This window comes from Amphiura filiformis, chromosome 20 (genome assembly GCF_039555335.1).
Source record: "Amphiura filiformis chromosome 20, Afil_fr2py, whole genome shotgun sequence".
NCBI classification, from domain to species: Eukaryota; Metazoa; Echinodermata; class Ophiuroidea; order Amphilepidida; family Amphiuridae; genus Amphiura; species Amphiura filiformis.
Genome location: NC_092647.1, coordinates 51,012,829 through 51,039,484, shown reverse-complemented (window position 1 = coordinate 51,039,484; position 26,656 = coordinate 51,012,829). Strand labels below are relative to the sequence as shown.

The following is a 26,656-nucleotide window of genomic DNA, read 5'->3' as shown; positions in this document are numbered from 1 at the left end:
TAAAATGCCTTATCTTTAACTGATAATTTAAAATGAGAGAAAGAAAATATTCAAATAGTAATTTAAAATCTTATCCATAAAATATACCAGCTTTAATAAGTTTCATAATACAATATATTTCGCTGATGATATATGTTTTTATTAACAAGATTCGAATAACTCTCTGGCAATTGTTACCCTAAATTTTGTCGCCTTACTTGGTGCTATTCGAAACATTTCTCAAAATATTACTCACCCATGGGACCAAACAATCTGTTTTTGTTTTTGTTTGCGGCTGAAGACGCCCAAATCGAACATGCCAAGATAGCCATAAAGAAATAACATAAAATATGCCGGTGTTGAGCGAAATTCATCTTTCTGTCGTGGGCCTCCTTGATCCTCCTGTCCTTCCACGCACCACTAAGCCAATATCAGCTCCAATAAAAATGGGATGTACTTATAGATATTACAATCAAGTATAAGCAATGTCTTTCATATGTCCTCACTTGCGTATCACGTAACTTTAATGTTGATCTAATACCAAGTTGCTTCCAAGTACTTCGTTAAGTTTCAAAGAAGTTTGACCAATAAATCTTTAATAATCGTAGGCCAGTTTTCTTACGAATGCATGAGCCAAAACGTAACTAGCATGTGAGTTGAACAAAATAACTCGCTCTACGCAGATGTGCATTAACGACTTGCGTGATTGGAATTGAAATTGCTACACTTGTGAAGAACAGATTTATACACAGCACACGGTTGGCTAAATGTTTAGTGTGGCTCAAGTCTACATTCAAATGGATGGTATATAACCGGATAATTTCTACGGCTTCCCTCAACTAACTAAAGAGCCAACGCTTATTTGACTGACATTAAAAGACACTAGCGTCATCGACTTAATCACGTGCTTATAATGATGAACATCAAAATGCAAATGATTCTATGATTTTTTCTTATATTTTTGGACCTATGTGTAGCTGTGGAATTTTGAAAAACAATATTATGTTTTTTTTAAATTTTATTGTGTGTTGGTGATATGTACTTGGGCGGGGATCGAGGTGTTGCTAGTGGTGTATGGGTGTAAATATATTATGTGGATTTAAATAGACACGATGTAAAAAAAAAATAATAATAATTGACCGTTGCTTGGGGTGTGTACATTTGTGCTTATGAAGGATTGTGAAGAGAATATTTATGATACATGTATTATTGAAAACTATGACTTATTTGAATAGCTGTGTTGGGCCTAAATTAGTTCATTCATTTTAAAATAATACTGCGAGACAATACATAGTATGCATGAAGTGGATTAGAGTGTAAGATAAAGTTATTTTTAATTGTTTTGATTGAACTTTTGCTTTTTTGATCAGTACTGATCTCCTGTACTTATGTACTTGAGTAATTGTTTGTGTGTATTGTATACCTCGACTGCCTTCATTGGTACCCAGTGTTAACAACCGTTTATCAGTGGATCTGTAGCCTAATAGGGTGTCCATCAAGAGGTCGGAAGGTCGTGGGTTCGAATCCCATGTCGGCACATTCCCTTGCAAGTTGGGTTGTGTGCCGGTTGGTATTTGTGTTTATTTGTTGTCTAGGTTAAGTGTAACACTTTCAGTTGGTAAACTGTTCTTTCTTTCTTATTTATTATATTCAGTTTCTTCTTGTAGCGAGCAATCGTTCCATGTTGTGTATATTTTATATTGTACAGTATGCGTAGCCCCATTATCTACTAAACATGAAAAAGTTTAGTGTGAGTGATTTTGAGAGTTGAAGATGCAGGCTAGTTAAATTAAAAATTAATAAATTACCCACCACTAATTGCAACAGAATCCATTTCGCATGCGTCCATCTTCCAACAGCTCCCACAAAACATGTCAAAAATCCAAGCAGTGAACAGTGCTTAATTTGCATCAATCCAAAATGGCCGCTTATGGCCAATTCCACCGTTACGGACGTTACAGATACATGCAACTTGCCACTTTTAAGTGACTAGCACACATGTTTGCTGTTAGGATAACAATTTATTTCTTAGTATGCTACTTGTGCACACTCTAATGTTCATTATAATGAAGCAATTTTGTTTTGGCTTTCTTAGTTAATTAGCTACAGAAATTAGAAACGAGCGTTACGGACGTTACGCGAAAGTGCCTGCCTTTTTGACAGATGGTACATATCCTTAAATCTCCATTCAGTTATGTGTTTTATTTTTTTCTGTTAACTATATTGAGCAAGCCCTGACTCCATTCTATGTAAACATGAAAAGCAAGTTTGAAATTAATACTCCTGTATCGTCCTACACTGTTGATTTAGTGTTACGGACGTTACATTTTATCTCAAATGTAACGTCCGTAACGTTTTTCATGATGAAAAAAAACTGTCAAGGTGCTTCCTTAGATTTTTTTCTTTACTATCTTGAAGTAGGTCTGACATCAATCTATGGAGGCATGATTAGCAAGTTTGAAATAAATGCTCCTGTTTTGAGCAATAATGTTCCAAAATTTTGTTACGGACGTTACAAAGGCACTTTTGGCATGGAATTGGCCTTATGCAGGGGTGAATTTTCAAATTTGGTCAAATCTTTCTAAAAATACATACCAATGTATTGCTCTTGTCATAAGGATTCAGAAAAAGTATAGTTTAACCCAGCAAACACAAAACGTTTTCGACATCATTCCCAAAATGTTATAAAAGGTTGTCAGAAACCATTTAAATGTCGGGTTATATAAAGGGTATATTAAGAGTATAAAACGTTTTCATAACCTTAAAAAACAATTTTTGATAATCTATTGCTCAGCAAACAAAAATGTTGTACAGAAAATGTCGGGTTATATAAAGGGTATAAAAACGTTTTAATAACATTCCAAAAACATTCTTGAAAACTTTATACAAAACATTCTAAACAAAATGTTATTTTGGGGTTGAAAAAATATTTTGCGAAAATGTTTGCCCAAAATATTTTCAATAACGTTTTAAAAATGATTTCATAACCTTTATATAACCCGACATTTAAATGTTATTAAAAGGTTTTGAAAATAAAAAACATTTTAAGAACATATCTGTGTTTGCTGGGTTCAAATATTTTAACATAATGTTATTTAAGTATTGACACAATATTTGGCAAAAATGTTTGCAAAAATAGTTTAACAATAACATTTTTGAAAACATTTAAAATATTGTTGTAGTGTGTTTTCATACAAAACGTTTTAAAACGTTATCATGACCTTTCTATAACCCGACATGTCATTAAAACGTTTTACCTAAACCAAAAGCCAAAATATAACTTATTTAAAACGTTTTTAAAACGTTTTTGTGTTTGCTTAAGTTATAGGGGGAAGGTCAAATGTCAAAATTTGGACACCGCAGGGGCACCAAAAATGAAATATCCTCTCATTTGGCTAAAAAATGGTCTCATATTGTTCCGCTTGCCATATCTCAGGTGGCTCATTACCTTGGTAGCATGGCAAAGAAGATCAAATCTCATTGAGCCGTATTGACCATGACCTATTTTGTGGTATTACCTATGTAACAAAACATCCAAAAATAATGCAACTTTTATCATTTTGAACAATTTGAGACTATAGTTGGATTAAAATTGGACAGCATTTCAATTGTAAACTTCTGTGGGCCCAACATTTGACCTTTTTGCCCATAACACAAGAACTATTTATGTCGGATACTGGTCAAACTATACTTACACTCAAATTCCTTATGGTGATAGCAATACATTGGTATGGTTGTTAACAAGATTTGACTAACTTTGAAATTTCACCCCGGCATAAGCGGCCATTTAGGATTTATGCAAATTAGGCACTGTTCCACTGCTTGGATTTTGGGGGACTTTTGAGCCTATGGAGCGAATGGCATGATTTAGTTTAACTGATAATGAAGAGAATAAGTAATGGCCAATATCGCTTCTAGATAGCCACGTATCTATTGTATTGGCAGTTAGCATTATCATTTGTGAATGATATTGAGGTCAAAGTCGTCATTTCCAATAGTAACTTTACTTTATATTTGGTTAGAAATTTGTCTGAAATTTCTTGTTTGTGCCAGTTTTGTCAAAAATGTTTAGAAACAAACAAATCAAAAACAAGTTTGCGAGACGCGGGGAACATACCTAATGACGTCATATTGACGCAATGTGGACTACAGTTACTATTGGTTTTTATATGTATCACTGGATAAAGGAGACCTATTTGGTACTGAATTGTAGGCTCCGATTAATTTTTTTAAGATGTTTTAGGTTTAAAGAAAACAAAAGTAATAGAAAACAAAAGAAAAGAAATCCAACTGTAAGGCGACGAACAAAAAACCCTGTTCAACGGGTCCGACCGACCGAAAATTGCGTTTTCTAGATTTTTTTTTAATTTGTCTACACAAATGTAAAATCAACCGTTTTTGTCCAAAATTGATTAATTTTGGCTGAAATTTTTTAGAAAATAATGTCTGCAAACAATTTGTTTCAGAATTTTGTGCAATTTAGCGGATTTTAGCCTTCAAAAAAAGGTCCGTCCGCCCATAGAACAGGGTGTTTTTCGTCGAATAATTTAGGTTTGAAAACTAAAAATACTTTACAAAACTAGACACGACATTAGGACCATGTATACACCTTAACACTTAACACTAACTACGAAGGGAGGGGAATTGTTGTATATATTTGATACCGATAAATAAATAGCTAGATACAGTAAGACTTGCATTCTGATGCAAATTCGCAGACTCTACTCAATTACCAGTAAGGTCAGGAAAAGACAGTAGAATCAAACAGCACCGGCATGTAAAAGGACGATAACAAATGCTCTCAAGTCATGTCATCAGAAATGGAAAGCCCCAAATACCAATGATGAATGACCTCACAGCACTGAATCTGCATCCTGAGCATCGATGTTAGTTATCAAGTAAAGTATTAGAAGAGAAAGCAGCTTGAATTGGAAGTGAAAGAAATGGGAATTGCTCATGCCAACAACAACACAAAAAGCATTAACTGAAGTTCTGATAATAATATTTAAGCAATCATCTTAATACAGCAGAATTCCCAAGAGATCCAGATAGTCTTCATTCCATCCCAGATACAGCTGACTTGTTCACCTCAAATTTCACAAAAGAAGAAACAGCGAGTGCTATTTAAGAATTTAAAAAGACAGCAGACCCTGTAGCTGTGATAGAATGTCTGCAAAACATTGAAAGCAAGGGTTATCCCAATGAGAAAGCTCCTGATCTACATCATCACTGCGGCAGGCCTGATCAGAAGGAGAAATATCCAGTATCGCTATAAAACTGCAACTGTTCAAAAACACACAATGACTACCAGAATGAATTCAATGTTCCAATTCAATACATTTACTGAGACGAGCATCAACAAGAATTTAAAGCCATAATGCATATAGGCGCTAAAGTTCGGTCACCAAAAGAAACGCACTGAGTTCCTGGGTCAACAAGAAAGTTACCTTTGAGTAACTGGATTATAGCATAAAATTGAAGCTGCCTTTGAGTAACTCAAATTTAAAGCGTATCAATTGAGCTTGTGCTATATACGAGTGAGAGACGGGGAGCGTTGTTTGACGGGAAGCCAGTGGAGTTAATTTATAAAAGATGTGTTCCGAAGTTCTGGAGTTAAGCAAGAGCCTAACCGGCACGGTACTCATTTCAGTTTAAGCAGCTGGTAGTACAAGGCCTATGACCTACCACATACCATAATACACACTGTGTTACTAGAATTTCTGCTAATAAAGAATTTCTAAAGATCGTAGTCCAAACGTTGATAACTCTTTTCATAAATCATTGATCTGATAATGGTGTCTTCTGTCATTTCTGATACATATAAATAATGGGGTCTCAAGCTCAACCTTAACCTATGAACTATGACCTATATTTTGTAACACAGACTACGAGCCATATTGTAATACTAACAGACTACTAGCCATATTTTGTAACACAGACTACGAGGGGGTGCAATCCCCTAATTTTCAATTATACCGTTATATTTGGTACCAGTGTATTAGCTATGGGTCTCCTCTATCCAGTGATACCAAAATAAATACAACAAATGAACACAAAATGTTGTCATAATGTGAGCGCGCCCATGCAAATTTGAGGAATTCTGTACAAAAGTATAGGGAAATTGATTGTAAAAGTATAAAAGGAAATTACTATTTCAACCTAATTTACAAGAAAAAAGTAGCTCTTGGAAAAATTTGACAAGAGCGAAATGAAGATCATGGATTTTACTGTAGAAACCAATGGTGAGCCTCACCACCCCACACCCTCTATGGTTATTTTTGATGGCCGGTCCTACCCCCAGGTAAGGTGCTGGGGTAGAAATTGTATCAATAAAATGCGCAAGGATATATCTATTGTGTATTATCGGCTATAGCTCAAAATTAAAATATTTGCGACAACCGACTCATTTTAATCACATCAAAAGTGTAAAGAAAATATTCGATAGCCAATGCCACATAGTTATTTCATGCACTGTCCCACACCGCAGGTATGTGCAGTACAATGATGTGTGAAAACGAAGTCATCGATGTAACTGATTTGTCGTAAATCAAATAACTGAAGTCAATTTTTAACGGTAGAGATAACAACACATTAAAGAAAGGAGCACATAGTGTACACTTTAATACACTTTACTTAAGAATTCATTGAATGACATTTATTATCTTATAGGCCTGCATCAAACAGATTCTTAAAATAGTCATTTCTAGTATGACAAATAAATAAAATGTCGTCGTTTCAAAATATTTTATATAAACATTCTAATATGTAAACACGAATGCTAAGAAAAGTCCAGAGCAAAACAAACACAATATGAACTCAATTCAATTGATAAGTATCAAAATTCAAAATTCTGCCCAATATCGCGTTCTCCGAGACACAGCTAGATAAACGTAGTTATTTTAAAATCATACCAACAACATTTTTGACGGTAAAAACATATGTTCATACTTTGAATACAAGATAATGTATAATATAACATTCAAAGGTGAAGGACTATCTATACAATCTGGAGAAGAGATAAAGATTACTGTTGGTACTTTTCCAACTTTCGCATTGAAATCTCCTGTGATGATGGTTATGTATCTCTTGATGATGTCATCTATCGGAAGCTCTTGATTTCTTCTTCTGTTGATGTTGTATGACGTGCATAGGCTTGAACCACAGAAATATTCATTATTATTCCTTTCAGGCGAATTATGATAACTCTGTCATTAATCGTATTGTACCCAAGGTCACATCAGGCCGCATCTTAATTCGCTATGAAAGCAACTCCATGTTCCCTTCTGCTGTCTTTTCCAGAGTAATAAACTACATGGTTGTTGGGTGTGATGAAGTGATGAAAGCAACTCCATGTTCTATTCTGCTGTCTTTTCCAGAGTAATAAACTACGTGGTTGTTGGGTGTGATGAAGTGGCCTTTTCCTGTCCATCTCATTTCGTAGATTCCTGCAAAAATTAAGATCGTTTCTGTCAAGTTCTCTGGTCAGAATGTCTTATTTTCCTTGGTTCAATGTTTTCATATTCCAGGGGTTTCGTCTGGCCAATGTCCACGGAACCATCGACTTCAGCACCTCCAAGTACAAAACATGATGCCCGCCATTATTTTGTCCCCAGTAGCATTTAGACACCTTCCAGCCTAGGGTCTTACTTTCCAGTCATGCTTCTGGTGATGGTTTGCCATTGCCTTCCACCATTTCTAGATATTCGGTTATTATTATTATTATTGTTATTATTATTGTTATTATTATATTATTATTATTATTATTATTATTATTATTTATTATTATTATTATTATTATTATTATTATTATTATTATTATTATTATTATTATTATTATTATTATTATTAGCATTATTATTAGCATTATTATTAGCATTATTATTAGCATTATTATTAGCATTATTATTAGCATTATTATTATTATTAGCATTATTATTACCATTATTATTAGCATTATTATTACCATTATTATTACCATTATTATTACCATTATTATTACCATTAATATTATTATTACCATTATTATTATTACCTATTTATCGTTAGATCTAATATATGCATAATTATTTATGCACGTGTCTGCAAATATTTTATAAGTAAATAATACTGTTCAAGTAAAACTCACATACATCCTTATTTATTCAATTATAATATGCGTTAATTTGCATTCAATCTCATCTGAAGTGTAAACTTAACTAAACTGATTTCACTTAAGATTTCAATATATTTTTTCTTATCATTCTATTAATAGTATCAATGTCTCAAATATTTATTTTCCTTTTATATATTCTAACAATGGCGAAGAGCAAGTGGAGTTAGTTTTGCTGTTAGATTTCTTGTTGTTATTATCTACGGATGAGTAACCACACTGGTTATTACTGGTTTTGTTTTCAACCAAACCAAATACACAAATTACGTCATACTATGTCACCATTCACGAAAAAAACGCATCTTCATCTTTGAAATTTGTCTCTTAAAGGTAGTGCTGGTAAACCAAATGAATCGTACTTATTTGTCGTAAATTAAAGTATGATTGCGCTTATTTTGATAATTGAGAAATATAATTAATTAAACAATAATAAGTGGTTAATTAAAGAATAGTGGTTTCTATCCAAGTACCAAAATGTTAGTGGCAAAAAGTGCTTTATTTGACAATGACCCAGCAAACACAAAACGTTTTCGACATCATTCGCAAAAGGTTATAAAAGGTTGTCAGAAAACGTTTAAATGTCGGGTTATATAAAGGGTACATTAATGGTATAAAACGTTTTCATAACATTAAATAACATTTTCTGCACAGCAAACACAAATGTTTTACAGAAAACATTTAAATGTCGGGTTATATAAAGGGTATAAAAACGTTTTAATAACATTCCAAAAGCATTTTTGAAAACTTGGTACAAATCATTCTAAACAGAATGTTATTTTGGGATTGAAAAAATATTTTGCAAAAAATGTTTGCCCAAAATATTTTTAATAACGTTTTTAACATGTTTTCACGATCTTTATATAACCCGACATTTAAATGTTATTAAAACGTTTTGTAAAAAAATATTTTAAGAACATTTCTGTGTTTGCTGGATGCAAATATGTTAACATAGTGTTAATTAAGTGTTGACAAAATATTTTGCCAACAATGTTTGCAAAAATAGTTTATAATGACATTTCGAAAACATTTTTTAAAACGATTGCATGACCTTTATATAACCCGACATTTTAATGTTATTAAAACGTTTTTACTTAAACCAAAAGCCAAAATATAACTTATTTAAAACGTTTTAAAAACGTTGTTGTGTTTGCTGGGGACATAACATAATATTATAGCATGTATAGCATTAGAAGAACCATGATTATAGCGCAATACACACACCCCACACGCACCCCCACCCCAAATGGTATATGAATAATTACGTTTATATAACCAATACAAAGATTCTTATTGGTAGAGTTTAAACCGTTAGACCCAACTAAATGTGTTCACTTTATTGCGTGAGCTTTCGACACGACGACTCTGTCTCTTTTTCAAACTGATGGTGACTGGTTTATTGATCTGGGATGTCACATGACGAGCTGACGATGTCATGTGACAGATTCTTGTCATTTGGTTGGTCAATTACTATTGGTTATATTTGTTATTTTTAGAAAAAGACTATTACATTCGCCACTCTTACCATTTCGTGCACTCATAAAAATGTTACAGTTTGTAACATTTAAAAATATATATGTATGATTGCGATAAAGAAATATTATATGCATGGATGTAAAGATTATGTGTTTCATATAATTATCTTGATGGCAATTCAATTTCAGTTTATAAATGAGAATGTTGACCCTTATTTAAGTTACATGCAATAGAGTAGTTAAAACAATTAAATTAATATTTCTTCTTTAATTTAAATTAATTAATTGATAAAACAATATGTTTCCAAATTTTTAATTATATTTCTTCACTGGTTTTGATATGATGAGCAAAAATGTGTACATGTTGTATATAAAATCCCAGACCATACTAGTCATGTATTGGTACTCTACATTGATGGAAAAATATTGTTGGGGAGGGCTAAATGGGAAAAATGAAAGCTGTGATTGCTAAGAATATTAACTTTTAAGGGTCATTTGGCATTTTTGTAGGAAAAAAAGCATCATTTCTTTATTGTTATATCATTGTAAAAAAAATGTTTGATGTTTTTGATTTTTTGGGTCGATCGATCGTGTCTGGATAAACAAACCCTTTTTTGGCCTTATAATTGCCGAGACTATACACACTAGATTGCCTAATATTAAATGCAGCTTGCAGTTCTAGATTAAGTAACCCAGCAAGCCCGTTTGTGTTTAAGTCAGTTAGCTCAGTCCTTCGAACCAATGCATCATTCGTCAGGCGGCGTCGGATCTCACACACAGTTGAAGCTGGTTTTGAATTACTTCTGACAATGCGAAAAGGGCTTCAATTGTAACAAACCCACACCGCAATCGACACTGCTGCTTGATTGGTTCATTTGTCCTTTTTAGTTTCTTTAAAACAATTATTTTATTAACATCACAGTGTTTTGGAGAGCGTTGTGATATATATGTATATATATATAGATATATATCCTGTGTTATCCAACATCGTATAGCCAATGTTTTCTTCCAGTTTAATATGAACCCAGGAAATATATGCACCTTCAGGGCTCATTTTTGCTAAATTTGTTTGCTCTGAAGTATAATAAAAGTACACAAACATAGAAGTTTTGACGAATCCAACTACATGTATGACGTCCGATTTATGTAAAAAGACCCAATTTTAAGAAACTCATAAAAACACACAATTTTGGATAACATAAAAAATTCTTCAGTAAAATGCTTTTTCTTTTATTTTCAAAACACAAAAATAAATGACGTTTGTTTCCAAAAGGGATAAATACAATCTGAGAAAATCAACATTTTTTATAATATGGATGCTGTACATTATTATCAATTTATTTTCTGACGCAAATGTAAGATACCATTATGTTGTAGCTTCATTCCTTCACACTAAATGTATTTTCTACGTATTTCTTTATTTTTTCAGGACACAAGTGGATTAAATCGTGTTTATGACAAAAACGTTAAAAAATGATATATACTTTAAGGTATTCAATGCTTTGTTATTTTCTGTGTGGCACATCATACATACACGTGTGTTGTGGTCAAAAAGGTAAAAATCCCTTAAGGGATCTAAAATGAGAGTTTATTGCGTTTCGACAGTATTTTTTGTGGGACATGAGAGCACCTCAGACCTATCGAATTGCATTCTGAATACGTAGCATGTCTTTCTGATATCAAATAATTTTCATTTTTTGAAAATCACAATATAATACAAATTTTATGACAAATTATAAAAATTTGATATTTTTCAAATTTTGATATATAACAGTCCTCGAAGTAAATTATATAAATCTAATGATATATTCTTAAAGTGTATGTAGCAGGAAGGAAAAGCCGACGGTCAATTGAAAATTTTGACCTTTCATATTGAAGATGTGGATTTTTTTCCCAAAAAGACCTAATTTTTTTTGGGTGTTTTGGGAAAAAAAAATCCATATCTTCAATACGAAAGGTCAAAATTTTCAATTGATCGTCGGCTTTTCATCCCACCTATGGATGGCGGAAACCTTTAAAATACGCCTAAGAATACGCCTAAGAATACGCCTAACCTTAGACGTCTAAGATGCAATCTTAGACGTCTAAGATGCATTCTTAGGCGTCTAAGATGCAATCTTAGGCGTCTAAGAAATTCGCGGTAGACTTAAATCAACGAATCACAGGACTAGAAATCCCAAACAACCAATCATCTTAAGCGTATTCAATTATTGACCAATGAAATCTTAGACGCCTAAGATTGTACACGCCTAAGAATTCTTACACGTCTAAGATTGACCATTTGACCGTGACTAGTGATGGACGGTATCGCAAATTCGATCAAAACGTACAACGGACGCTGTGCGTTAGAGAATATTTCGAACAATGGCTGGGTGGCGTGTTTTTAATAAACTCCTTTTCTCTCCATAGCCACCCGCGTCAATCCCAAAAGAAAGGGGTGATGGGATGGGAGGGGATAACACGTATGCTATGACTGAGCCAAAATACACAGTTAAGAGACCTCGATACCTCCATTCAACAAGAAAATTAACCTGACGGTGTAGGGTATGATGTGTTTATATCCAATACGTTCAGAGGTCAAGTTATTACTGCACACACATTATAAGGTCAACCAACTATGTCTTTGTAATTCGAACAGCGTGTGACATATTTTCGCCAAGGTCAAATCGTCTTTTATATTATTGAAGGGATCAGATATGCATAATTTCAGTCCGCAAAGTGCAAGAAGACAAGAGGTCAAAATTTCCATGTTAAAAATAGAATCATGGAGGTATATAAATATATGCTAGGCATGTTTGTTCCTCTTTGTTGTTTGTGTATTAATTTTCATCATCATCATCATCATCATCATCATCATCATCATCATCATCATCATATCATCATCGTCGTCGTCGTCGTCGCCGTCATCATGCTCATCAACATTAATACCTGACTACTACTAGCCACACCAAAACAGCACACCAAACCAACGAAAATAAAATCAAACCAATTAATCAATTTTGCTGCAAGTCCTCAGAGAAAACCACATTGGTGATACCGTCCATCACTAAAATATCAATCTTAGACGTGTAAGAATTCTTAGGCGTGTAAAATCTTAGGCGTCTAAGATTTCATTGGTCAATAATTGAATACGCCTAAGATGATTGGTTGTTTGGGATTTCTGGTCCTGTGATTCGTTGATTTAAGTCTACCGCGAATTTCTTAGACGCCTAAGATTGCATCTTAGACGCCTAAGAATGCATCTTAGACGTCTAAGATTGCATCTTAGACGTCTAAGGTTAGGCGTATTCTTAGGCGTATTCTTAGGCGTATTTTGAAGGTTTCCGCCATCCATACCCACCTACATACACTTTAGGTATAAAACATCAGATTTATAAAGTTTACTTCAAGTACTGTTAAATATCAAAAATATCATTTTTAATGATTTGCCATAAAATGTGTATTAAATTGCGAATTTCAAAAATCAAAATTATTTGATATCAGAATGACATTCTTCGTATTCAGAATGCAATTCGATATGTCTGATGTGCTCTAATGTCCCAAAATAAATACTGTCCAAACGTTCATACCCCAGCCCTTAAAGGCCTTATATTGTAATTGATTGTATATGCGACGCAATGTGTGTAGTCTTATTTGGCATGATACATACGATTTTTACCGCTACTATTTCACAAATTATTCTTAGCCTTTGCCATCCTGCCTGTTCATTTTTTCTTCATCAAAACTTGACAATTGATGTATCCTTCGCGTCAGCTATTATAACCTTCGGGAATCAATGATGCAATTAGGTTATAATTTTGATCAATTATCAACAAGACAGAGTCTAGTGTATGTAAGAATGAAAATGATTGGCCCTTATTTTTTGTTTCCACATAAGACTGTTTATGGTCCTGTGTCACAACCTGGGGTACCTTTGTGTTACATAGTAAAAAAATGAAATGTTTCAAACATTTTACCTACACGTCTCATTTGAAGTGGTTCATCCTCCTGAGCATTTTGACACCTTTTTTTTAAATGGAAATCGGTTAAAACATGAGACAGTGTGGGCAAAAACAATCACAAAGTAGGTGGGATTTAACCCCACCTCTTTTTTCCACATTTACAATCATTCTGAGCAAGTATTAGTCTTTTAAGTGACCTTCTGTATTTATTTACTTGGTTTAGATGTCTGGGAGTTCATTGAGACATTTTTTTACTAGATTCAAATTTTTAATGGGGGTTTTAGGTCAAATTTACGATACGAATCCCTCCTCCTAATCCTCCTCCTCCTCCTTGGCACATTTCATGACAAACGTCCTAAGAAAATAATTAAAAATTATTTTAAAACAGGATAAACACATGCGTAATATAGAATAAATTAGCCTCAATTTAAGACTTTTGAATCTTCTAAGTGAAGGAATACTCAAGCGATACTGTTTTGAAGTTCAAGCTGCACATCAAAATGTAACTAAACCACCTTTTGGGGTACCCCAGTATATGACACAGGATCTTATATGGAAAACGGTGTTTAGTCTGAGGGCTGTTAATCTTAAATATTTGATTGCAGATTTCCTTGAAACTATATATGATTGTTTCAAGCCCTCATAATGTCATATCAATTCAATCCATAATCTTGGCAATAAAGTGATTCGGAGAAATACTTCTCATGAACATCTCACAAAAAACACTTTTATCGTCATTTGTTTTATTGTCGTGTGCCCACAGATATTTTAATTACGTGCCATACTCATGTTGTGATTTCATTAAGCAATCAAAAAATCTTTTGCATGATCAAATCAAATCAATGCGGTTACATGGAACAATTTATTTGATAAAAGTTACGGGGTCCTTCAATTTTCTGCACATTAAATTAGTAAATCTCTGTTCGCGAATTACAATCATCATTTTGCTAATATATCCATTGTATGATCGTTATAGTACTTAAGTGCTGTTGACAAGTCCAGCAATTTGATTTACTCGATATCTAATTTAAAGTACATCCGTAGGATTCAAATGATCTCAAAATTTGCGTATTTCATTTACTATTTCCTATTATTTGAGCGTTCCAACAAATAGTAGTTTCATCCATTTCCAATGCTAGCGCAGCTTCATATAACATGTAAGCCAGAATTCTCTTAGTATCTAAAACGCCTCTGCCTAAGGTTAGGAAGTATTGCTGCAGTATTTGCTCTCTGCAATCCATTGCATAGACGGATATTGGGGTACAATTGTTTCACTGGAATCTATAAGGGAGTACCCATATAAAGCACAATTTTTAATACAAGGGGGTTCTTCTTTCAATAATCAGGGCAGTCAGTGTGCACTCGACGGTACACCATCCCACATATGGTCAGCAACGTGTATTGAAATAAAGCAGAAAAAATAAAAGCAAAAGAACAAAACAAAAAAACAACACAACAACATATAAAGAAACAAAATTCAAAGAGTTATATCTATCTATCTATCTGCCGGTGAGTACCTCCCTCAACTTGCGGATTGTCGTACTTGGGGTGCAAAGGTGTTATTAGTGTTATTACAGCAAACATTGCCAACTTACAAACATTAGACACGATTTCAAGACGTGATTTCAAGATCAGTAAATTAGACATAATTTCAAGACATGATTTCAAGATCCGTAAATATTCAAAAAAACCAAAATATATAACTGTTTTAAGAAGCTGACAACGTTTATTTATATTTTTCTTATAATACTTTCCTGTCGTGTTTGAGGCCTATAACTATAATCTATTACGCCTTTGTGAACAAAGCCCTTAATGCTGGTGGGTACAAAAATAGGGAAATGGTAAAGTATAAGTAAATACAATCTGATAGCAGACATATTCATTTTTTAGTTATAAACATCATTTGCAAACCTATATTTTGCAGAAAACCCAATTGAATTTGGACAACCAGTTCAAAAGATGTGAACAGGGTGTCCCAGAAAAAATTATCGGGCAAATGAATTCGGACGTAAGTCGAGAAATAGATATCAGAATCCAAAAATTTAAAAATCAGCGTGTAGCCCATTTTATTATGCGTCTTATACGCTATTTTTTTTAATCGGTTGAGTGATTGTGAAGAAATGACCAATTGTCTCGAGACAGCAGGAAAGCACAACAACGCAAAGAATAGACTCCGCATTGCCCCACGATCATGAGGACCATTTAATACACATAAGCTTTTTAAAAGATTTGCAACTTTAAAAACGGAATTACATAACGTATGCATGCATCAATTCACTTAATTCCAAGTTTGAAAGAAAGATCATTCAACATAAAGCGCACAAGTGGTTACCTGTCAATGGGCTTCATATTTTGTTTGGTGAAATCCTGTTCGTTCTTTTTTAAACAATCTGTTTCTTGCAAAACATTTAATTAGGTAGTGTTCAAATTTGAAAATGTGCACGATATTGAAAATGAAAGCTTGCATATAAGATGATGCTCGGTACCTGTAAATATCTTTTTTCGTTAATGTTGATATAAATGTTGCATTAAGAATTATTGCATAAAGAATTCTAGCTGGCTTAAAAAAATTCTTACACACATTAATATTTTTGGAATATTTCCAAGAAATTGTAATGCAAAGTTTATGTGTTTTAAAACTTCAACATTGATGTTGCATGGTATCAAAATCACACGTAAAGCTGTAAACACTTGATCATTGTCATTTTTGGCTCAAATGTTCTTTGCAAATTTAAAATAATAACATATTTGCACAACCTTAAGAATTAAAGTTGAAAAACTTCCAATTGCAGAAATCAAAGTTTTCTCGGACAAACTGTTTTATATTCATCTTTAGTGAAAGCATGAAAAATATAACACCGTCGGATTATAAAATAGATAATTTAAAGCGGTGAACAAGTATGAAAAAAGCGCCGGTTGATCAAACTTGGAATGAACTGCATTAATACTCGCATTATGTAATCATTAGTTTCTTCGCAACCAGTCAACTGAATCAAATAAAATGTTCGTATGTGATTAAAAATAAAATAAGAAATGCGCTACATTTTAAAATACTTGATTCTGATGTATATTTCTCAACTTACGTTCAATGTTATTCACTCGGGGTTTTTTTTGGACACCCTGTACGTATAGTTCCATTATTTGGCTATTATCTCAAAATAAATATATCCGACTTCCGACTGAATTTGCTTCATCACATCCCCACTTCATTTCTTTAATTTTGACAAATTATTTATCTTTTTTCTAAAATATTGATGTACTCAACTGCTACTAGTTTATATTACATTAGTTTTTAGTTTTTCAAAAATGTTGGAAAATACGAGCAAATATAATGCATCAACCCGCAAGGAATATGAATCAATCCTACGCGATGCGAACGCGTAGTACGCGGAGTGCGCGCCAATGCAATTATACAATATTAATGCACTAAGCGTATTTTTCTAACGGCTTTTCTGATTGGCTATGTGGTTCTAAGAGTGTATGAAATATATATATATATTTCTATTGGGTGATTCTTTTTTGAGTTAGCATCTAGTTTTCCTACATTAGCGGAACTAATGTTTTTTGGCATCCTTACACCTCATATGATAAAAATAGAAGTTTTAGAGGTCATAATATTATTTAGCACAATGTTGATAAAGGTTGTTCTGTTTAAATACAATTCATCAAACTTTTAAGGTCTTCAAATCAGAAATTTACGATATGATGTACGCCAGAAGTAACCACCGTTATAGCGTCACCGATGCAGAGAGCGAAGCTATTAGCGTTGGTTTTACGAGATTCTATCAATCACCAATGTTGATGGCGCAATACAAAGTGATAAATACATTTTCCAAAGAGTAGAGATTCTGGATAGGATGCGTTAACCTTTTGCATGTTTTGCGTATTATAGAATCATTATGAATAAAGATCAATGGTGTATGCTTACAGCAAACATTGCTAACTTGGATATTATTTCAAGATCAGTAAATATTTAAACACACCAATATATATACCCGGTGTTAAGAAGCTCACAACATTGTGTATAATTTTTCCACAATATTTTCCTGTCGAATTTGAGGCTATAATAATTTTCTATTACGCCTTTGTAACAAAGTCCCTAATGCTGATGGGTATAAAAATAGACACACTGTAAAGTATAAATAAATATCTTATATTTAATATTTTGTTTCTATCTATGTTCCTTGAAGTAGATAGTGATAAAAGGATATTTGTGACACGAATTCCTTAACTAGTTAAACATTTATGATCCCAACGTGTCGTTTACAACAGGTAAGTTATTGTTATTGTCTGCTAATGTTAACAACAAAGGGTGACTGTGAAATTGGTAAATATTAAATAACAAATCAAAATAAGAGCCTCCCTATTAGTTTCAGAGGTATTTAGAGGACAAACTATTATCTCCCCCATGTTGACACAAAACTGAAACAGTTTACGCGAATCCATTAAGGTCTCACATAGCCACATTTAACAGTATTTTTTTTCTTTTGTGTGTGTGTGTGGGGGGGGCATGCACGAGGAAGGTCATTCTGTCATGAAATATTTATATTTTTTTTTAAATTACAATACAAATGTAATGGCAATCTTTTTAAATGAAGTTTTAATGGCCCTTGTAATTACAAGCGATATGATGTCTTCAAACTCAAGACTCAAGCTACAAGAGAGAGGTATGAGGTCGAAATTGGGGGTAGTTTTGCCCCATTGCTTGACGATGAAGACACTGACATCAATGACTCATGGGAAGCAATACAAACGGCTTTCAGCAACACATCAAAGAAGATACTGGGAAACAAAAAGGCTCAAAAGCCTAAACCTTGGATAAGCGAGGAGGTCATCAGTTTAAGTGGAGAACGTTCAAAGGTCAAGCAGGAGAAACTGATAGATCCTAGCAAAAAGACAAGGTACAACTACCTCACTAGGGAAATCAAACGGAAACCCAAAGGCTGCAAAGACATTTGGCTGAAAGACCTATGCAGAAATGTAGAGAATGCACACCAGGCTGCCAAGTCAAAAGAGGTGTATTCTACAATAAAGAAAATCACTAATAAACCAACCACCAAAATGCAGACTGTAAAGAACAAAGAAGGAAAGATACTAACTGAACTTCAAGATGTGAAAAACCGATGGAGAGAAAATTATGAACAACTTTACAACAACCAAAACCCTATTAATGAAGAGATAGTAAACAGCATCCCACAAATGCCAAGCACAGCAGAGGAACCAGACATTCTGAAATTACCAGTGCCATAAAAAAGCTAACTGATGGCAAAGCACCTGGATATGACAACGTGACAGCTGAAGAGCTTAAGGCATCGGGTGAAGCAGGTGTCAAAATCCTGCACCGGCTGTGCAACAAAATATGGAAGAATGAAGTCTTCCCAGAGGACTGGGGAAAGGCCGTAATAACACCCATATTCACGAAAAAAGACAAGCTAGACTGTGCAAACTACAGGGGCATCAGCCTACTGAGCCATGCAGGGAAAGTGTTCACCACCATTCTCCAACGTAGAATCATGAAAAAAGCCGAGGAGGTCATCTCAGAATCCCAAGCTGGCTTTCGACCTGGAAGATCAACAGTCGACCAACTTTTCACCTTACGTCAAATCGCAGAGAAATTCCTTGAGAAAGGCAAGAACCTGTATTGCTGCTACATTGACTTTGAAAAGGCCTTCGACACCATATGGCAGGATGGGCTGTGGAAAGCAATGGGATTCTTCGGCTTCCCAAGTAAGATCATCAGGCTCCTCAAAGCACTATACAGTATATCGAACAGTGCTGTGCGTGTGAATGGCGACCTAACTGAGTGGTTTCACACAACAGTGGGAGTGCGGCAAGGGTGTGTGATATCCCCACAACTCTTCAACATACTTCTTGAACTTTTTATGCTGTACGCAACCCATGACACCGACTTAGGAATATTGATCCAGGGACATATGATCTCAAACCTCCGCTTCGCCGACGACATTGTCTTGCTAGCTGACTCTGCTAGTCATCTGCAGACTGCAGTGGACAACGTCTTTCGTAGCAGCTCGAACCTCGGACTGAAGATCAATATTGATAAAACCGAAGTATAGGTTATCAGCAGCCAAAAAGTCAACCTTAACATCAACATTAATGGCAATCTGCTCAAGCAAGTGGATGAGTTTGTGTACCTGGGAGGCACCATATCTCAGAAGGGTACAAGCAGAGAAGACATCAAACACATAATAGGAAAAGCTCTAGGAGCAGTCCAAAGACTTCATAGCATATGGAATGCCAAGGACATTCAACAGGCCACCAAAATTGAACTATGCAGAGTCCTAGTACTATCCATCCTAATGTATGGAGCCGAAACCTGGACCATCAAGAAAGAAGACGAAAATCGACTCCTAGTCTTTGAAATGATGTGCTTGAGAAAGATCATGGGCGTATCACGACTGGACAGAATACGCAACACCATAATACGGGACACACTTGGACTGAACAACACAATCATTGATAAAATCTCCCAAAAAAGGATCCGCTTCTTTGGCCACATTCAGCGAATGCGAAATGACAGATACCCCAAAATTGTGATAGAGGGCAATGTACGTGGAAAAAGACCACGTGGAAGACCTCCCAAAAGATGGATGGACACTATCAAAACAGACTGCTTAGCTAAAAATATCACCTCCATAGCAGTAGCAGGAAGAATGGCAAAAGACCGAGTGGTATGGCATGGATTCACCATGGATCAGATGGCAAGGCAGAGTGCATCAGCATCCATGCCGACGCCTTAGGTCAAGGTAGGTCAAGGGTAATTACAAAACTAAACTCATTTGGCAGATAAGTAAGACACGTGATTTAGGAATAATGTTGTGTGTTTTTGGAATTGAAACTTCGTGTATTCCTTGAACACAAAACCTTTTTACATAATGATAGGTTTTTAATGCCAGCTACATACATTTTAAGTTAACAGCATTGAATTTAGAAAGACGTAACTGTTTGTGGTAGAAAAAACGAAATTTTAGATATGAAATATTTCTCCGAGACGTATTCTCATTGCATGTGCATGCCTCTAAGTCTCTGTTTCTTATTTCTGCTTATTCTAGTGATTGCGTTTATCTCGTTATTAGGATTCAGAAAACATTGGTTTCCACAATTGTCCACAGGGTTTAAAATACAAAATGCTCCGATTTTCTCAAAATTTGAGAAGTGGTCTCAAATTGATAATACAACGTAAACTATGGTTTTATAATGGTAATAAGCACTTTGATATTACCATCTTTTCAACTACTTTTGATGATTCAATTACGTACCTCTTTCATTAATTGCTATATCTTTTAGAATAAGATATGTTGTAGGGATACCTATTGAGCATTTTTAACCATTGTTATCACTGAATATTTCCGAATTTGATTGGTCTTTGAAATAATACCGTATTATGTCATCTATGGCTTCTTCCTATTGCATGGCCAACCGAGGGCGGATTTACCTTCCGGCCTGTGCGGTAATATAAATTTAGGTCGTGTCTAAAAGTGTTATACAAATGCTACCCAGAAGTCCCAATCCTAAGGTTATATTAATGTTGGAAATGATTTAATACTACAAAATCAAGCCTATATAGTAGTAATTTAGTTGTTATCTTGCGGAGTCCTCGTGTGTGCACAAGGAACGCTTCCGCCAGGAATTAGCATTACTAGTAGGACCACAAAATCTTTCACTTACAGTTTTATTATTTGCGGAAGTTGTTTGTATTGTGCAGAATGCAGCATCTGTTATCACAATTAATTCAACAAGGAAAAACAAATATCTTAATGTCACCTTTGGTAATACCCTTCTGGAGAAACATATACATGTATCATCATCAGTTGAAATGTGTAGGATAATTATAACACAACCATTTTAATGTTGGTTTTTGGGGTTTTTTTTCACAAATTCCCCATTGTTTTCAATGATTATTTATAGTAAGAGAGCGAACCATACAAAATGTCAGTCTCTGATAAATATGTTAATAAAGAATATCCAATGTGAAAATTCGAAAATGTCAATCTAACTTATCATGAATGATTGGTATATCCACAGAAAGCCATTGACTGTTAAATATAATGCTGAAAACAAGTAACTACCCTATAGCTTATTTTAACAAATTATTTTCACAGGAATTCTTGTGAATAAAAGATATCAAAAGAACTCGGGGAGTACTTATATGAAGTTTATTATGCTTTTAATATATCCCTGATACAGTTCAACAATTCCTATCGAAGGTAACCTTGCCTTCTCATTTATCCTGTGCCTTTTAGACTCTATAAAGCATAAAATAAGAATTAAACATAATTGATAATGTCATTTGAATGCATTCCTATCATGGAATAAAAGCATCTACGATTATCCAATTTCAGTTATTATATCTGAGATATCATGTCGGCTTCTGTCAGCTCCCATCCCCCCCCCCTTCACTACGAATTTTAACAAGACACGGATTACTATGATTACCATATCTTGAAAATCCTTTATGGAAGCCTGTTCGAATTAAAAGCATGTGAGATTGACGCGGGTATAGTATTACTAACAGAGTTTACAAGAGTGTTATACCTACTGCGCCATCACTATGGAATGCAACAAGTAGCAAAGAGTGGGCGTGATACTCATTATATGATAAAAGCATCACCTTATACAACGATGCAATTGACGACTCAAACTACCTTGAAATAATGATAATAATAATAATAATAATAACAATTTAAAACAAATATAATAATAATAATAATAATAATAATAATAATAATAATAATAATTATTATTATTATTATTATTATTATTATTATTATTATTATTATTATTATTATTATTATTATTATTATTATTATTATTATTATTATTATTATTAATTGCATCGTTGTATAAGGTGATGCTTTTATCATATAATGAGTATCACGCCCACTCTTTGCTACTTGTTGCATTCCATAGTGATAATAATAATAATAATTATTATTATTATTGTGAGAGACCTTCTTTGTACGGAAGGACTACCATTCCCCTGGATTAAGTCTCTGATTGTTCTTTGCGTTGCGGTTTGCTTTTGCTTTCCGTTTGTTTAAATGCCCATTCAGGGTAGCCACATAATTGTAGGGCCTCTTTGATTTTGATTTCTTCCTGAATTTTGTCTTCATCTTCTGTGATAACTTTGTCTTTACGGTCCATTATTATTCTTATGACACCGAGCTTGTGCTGCAATGGGTGATGGGAGTTAAAATGTAAATACTGATCAGTATGGGTCTTTTTGCGATATACCAAAAGCTTGATCGAACCATCTTGCTTTTTGACGATAAGAGTGTCGAGGAACGGAATTTGATGGTTATCCTCCATTTCAAATGTGAATTTGATATTGTACGTCTTATCAATTTGATTGATATGCGTGGTTAGTTGTTCTGCAGTATCTTTTTTCACAATCTCGAGCACATCATCCACATATCTCTTCCATAAACGATGCTTGATATCTAAAGGGGCTGATGCTATTGCTTCTTGTCTTAGCACGAAACTGTCATTGAGGTACAAAAAACATCAACCCAAATTTTTGGATTTGTACAAAGACACCTTCAAATATCTGTAGTCAATTAGCCTTTCTGATAATAGACTAATGGAATATAGACTAAACGGGAATTAGACCAAATGGTGTTAGACGAAATGGCAATAGACCGAAATGATTCTCCGAAAAAGAGACACACGATTCTCGTTTTGAATAGCAATTATAGACTTTTGCTACATCGTTAAGGGCATGATCAACATCTTTGTTTCTTATATCCGCTCATACGAGTGATTGTATTCCTAAGAATAAGAAAAGTTTTGGTTTCCACCATTGTCCACAGGGGGTGAAAGTGATATATAATAAACCGTGCATGACCTAAATAAATAACATTTAAAATATATTTTCTTAACAACGTCTTTAGATAATTCAATTACATACCTCTTTTATTGTTATATGTCTTTTGTAATAAGATATATGTTGTAGGGATTCCTATTGAGCATTTGTAACCATTGTTATCACTGATCATTTCCGAAGTTGATTATTGATCAAGTTAAAATAATAATTGTTTAGCAGACAAGGGTTCTATGACTTCTTCCTGTTGTAGGGCTATCCAAGGGCGGGCCTACCCTCAGGCATGTGCGGTTATATCAATTAAGGCCATGTAAAAGCTTAATTATACTCTAGGGACCGTTCACAAACACTTGTAAGGGGGGAGGGTACTGATGCAAAAAATAATATCGAGAAAATTGTTCGCCCCCACCCCCTTCAGATCTCAAAATTTTCTTTTTCACAGATAAATTATGGGTCAACCCCATGGAAAAGCATATAAACTCAATTTTCGCGAAAAAAATTGTTGGTAATTTTTTTCAGAGCCCTTCCCCTTTGGAGGGTCAAAACTTTTAAGGTCCCCCTTTTCGCATCAGGCCCCCTAAACAAGTGTTTGTGAACGGTCCCCTATTCCACACCAAAAGGGTTATACAAATGCTATCCATTAGCCCAAATCTGGCTTATGAATGTCGATGATATGTTTATCGTAACGTTTGGATTTTTCATCCGCGTTGTGATGCCAAAATCACAAAACAAGTCATGCATTTGTATTTTGTTCAAAATTAGTTTCCAATGGACACACAAGCACACATGCGAATGATAAATCAACCTATTCCAAAATGAAATATAACTAAATTAAGAGTATATGGTTAGTCATTGAACAATATGTATGACCTTTTTGCTAGTATTAGAGTGCTGGTATAGGTCTAAATCCCTGGATGGTGAAAGATATGTTAATGCAAATTTGTGCAGACCCCTCTGATTGATTATCGTTGTGTTTTAACATACTATTGGAGGGTATGTAGTGTGCCAAGTGTCGATAATGGCAGCATTTTGTAATAAAATAATGAATAGTGTGAGTTATGGCCTCATTCGCTAGCTGGAAAATGATTGAATAGTACAAAATCAAAGCTATATAATAGTAATTTAGTTGTTGCCGTGAGGAGTCCTCGCGTGTGCACAAGGCACGCTTCCACCAGGAATTAGCATTATTAGTAGGATCACAAAATCTTTCACTTTAACAGTTTTATTATTTGCGGAGGTTGTTTGTATTGTGCAGAATGCAGCATCTGTTATCACAATCAAGTCAACAAGAAAAAACAAATATCTTAATGTCACCTTTGGTAATACCCTTCTGGGGAAACATATACATGTTTCACCCTCCTTAATCATGCATGCCTTAAATAAGCCACCAAGTGACATAGGCTAAACATGGGACCACATTTTATTCAGGTCCATCCCAGGAAAACACTAACACGTTTTCCTACCAGAACCAACATTGGCATATATGTTGCTTGGGTTAATATGATCAAAGAAACTTGGCCATCTCTATTTATTGCCTTAATCCAAGATGGCCCCCGAAATCAGTACGTGAACAAAAAATCATTAAAATAACATGTTTTGACACCTGTATGTGAATCAAATGGCACCATTTATTCACAAACTGATACATTTCAGTCAATTTCTCATCACTTGAACTTGAAATATTTAAAATGACTGCCATTGGCACTGTAAAGATGAAAATCATTGAAATATAATGCTTTGATATTGTTATACATTGTGTGAAGTAAATCAAGCAACCATCATGATTTCCGCCTAAAAAGTATAACAAAATTTACAAACAGATTTGTTTTAGTCTATGTCTCATCACTTGACATTCAAATATTCAAAGTACAGGGTGTCCCCCAAAAAAGAGGCCTCTCATTGCGCCCTCTTTTTCTCCTATTTTAGAAAAGTTGATCAAGTATATGTTGGTATGTAAAGAAGCCTTTACCCGTTAGCTTTAATAAACCGAAACAATTATTTCAATCGGCTCATAACTTTTGAAGATATGCCCTTTTAAAGAAATGTATCCGTTTTTCACTCTGTCCACGGAGGAGGTTTGGGTACTTCAAAGATTGAAAAGTGCATATACCATGCATGAATATTAAACATTCCTCGATGATAACTGTATAAAATAACAACTTTATTTTAGGGAATGGGATTTACCGGTGTGCTTATGGGTTATGGATTTTGTTAAGTGTCATTAATTTGGGTGAAATTGATGTAGGATGGGAATTCTTTTGCTATACTAGCAATTACTTATGTTTTTCTCGGTTATTTTATGCATTTTTGGATAAAAGGTTGCTCTGAAAAGGGTTGTTTAGTTTGTCTTTGGTTCTTTTGAAGTGAGTTTACTGTGCTGCTCTGCCATACCTGGTTGCCTCCTTGACGAATACAGGTTTCAGCCATAGTCCTCATTGCATCAATTGCGTTGCGTATCAACCTTGTGCGCCGGATACTTGCGACTATAGCAGTAATATGTTTGCAAAGATCTTGGATTTTGCCACAAATGAAGAAATCAAGTGGTGTGAGGTCTGGTGATCTTGCAGACCATTCCACAGCATGACCCATCCCAACCACTCTGTTTGCTATCCGTGGACAGAGTGAAAAACGGGTACTTGTCTTTAAAAGGGCATATCTTCAAAAGTTGTGAGCCGATTAAATAATTGTTTTGGTTTATTAAAGCTAACAATTAAAGGTTTCTTGACATACCAAAATATATTTGATCAACTTTTAAGAAATAGGCGAAAAAGAGGGCGCAATGAGGGGCCTCTTTTTTTGGGGGGACACCCTGTAGCTGTCGTTTCGGTTAAAATTCATCGACAAAATAATAATGTTTTGACATCGTTATGTGAAGTAAATGCCATCATTTAGCCTAAAAAGTATAAGCAAAATATACTTCTGTCAATGTGTCATTAGTTGACCTTGAAATATTCAAAATTGCTGCCATTTGCAATGTTCAGGCTAAAAATCATTGAAACAAACAAACAAATGCCACCATTTTCGCCTAAACTATTCAAAATGGCGCCCACTTAGAATGTTCAGGTTATTATCTTCAAATTAAACCATGTGGGTAATTAATAAACGCCATGTTTAAACTTATTATATAATTACCCCGGTAGCTTCGGGAGACAAATTGCAGCGACTAAGAAGTTGTACAGTTTGATCTTATTTAATTCAAGCAACATATGTACCGAGCGTGCTTCTGGTAGGAACAAGTGTTAGTTTTTTCCAGGGATAAACCTGTCTATTTGCTACA

The 26,656-nt window shown here is 34.3% G+C and overlaps 1 protein-coding gene across 3 annotated transcripts in view; it reads right to left on the bottom strand.

The window, feature by feature from the left end:
• LOC140141950 (uncharacterized) overlaps positions 1-26,656 on the bottom strand; it is a 175,417-nt gene that overhangs the window by 38,193 nt on the left and 110,568 nt on the right. The window contains exon 1 of one of the 3 annotated variants that reach the window (XM_072163845.1): positions 236-802. The exons of the other annotated variants lie outside the window; for them this stretch is intronic. Within the exon in view, the coding sequence (XP_072019946.1) occupies positions 236-353 (118 nt within the window). The 5' untranslated portion in view covers positions 354-802. Of the gene's footprint in view, positions 1-235; positions 803-26,656 lie in introns of those variants that run through there. 3 annotated transcript variants of the gene reach the window in all.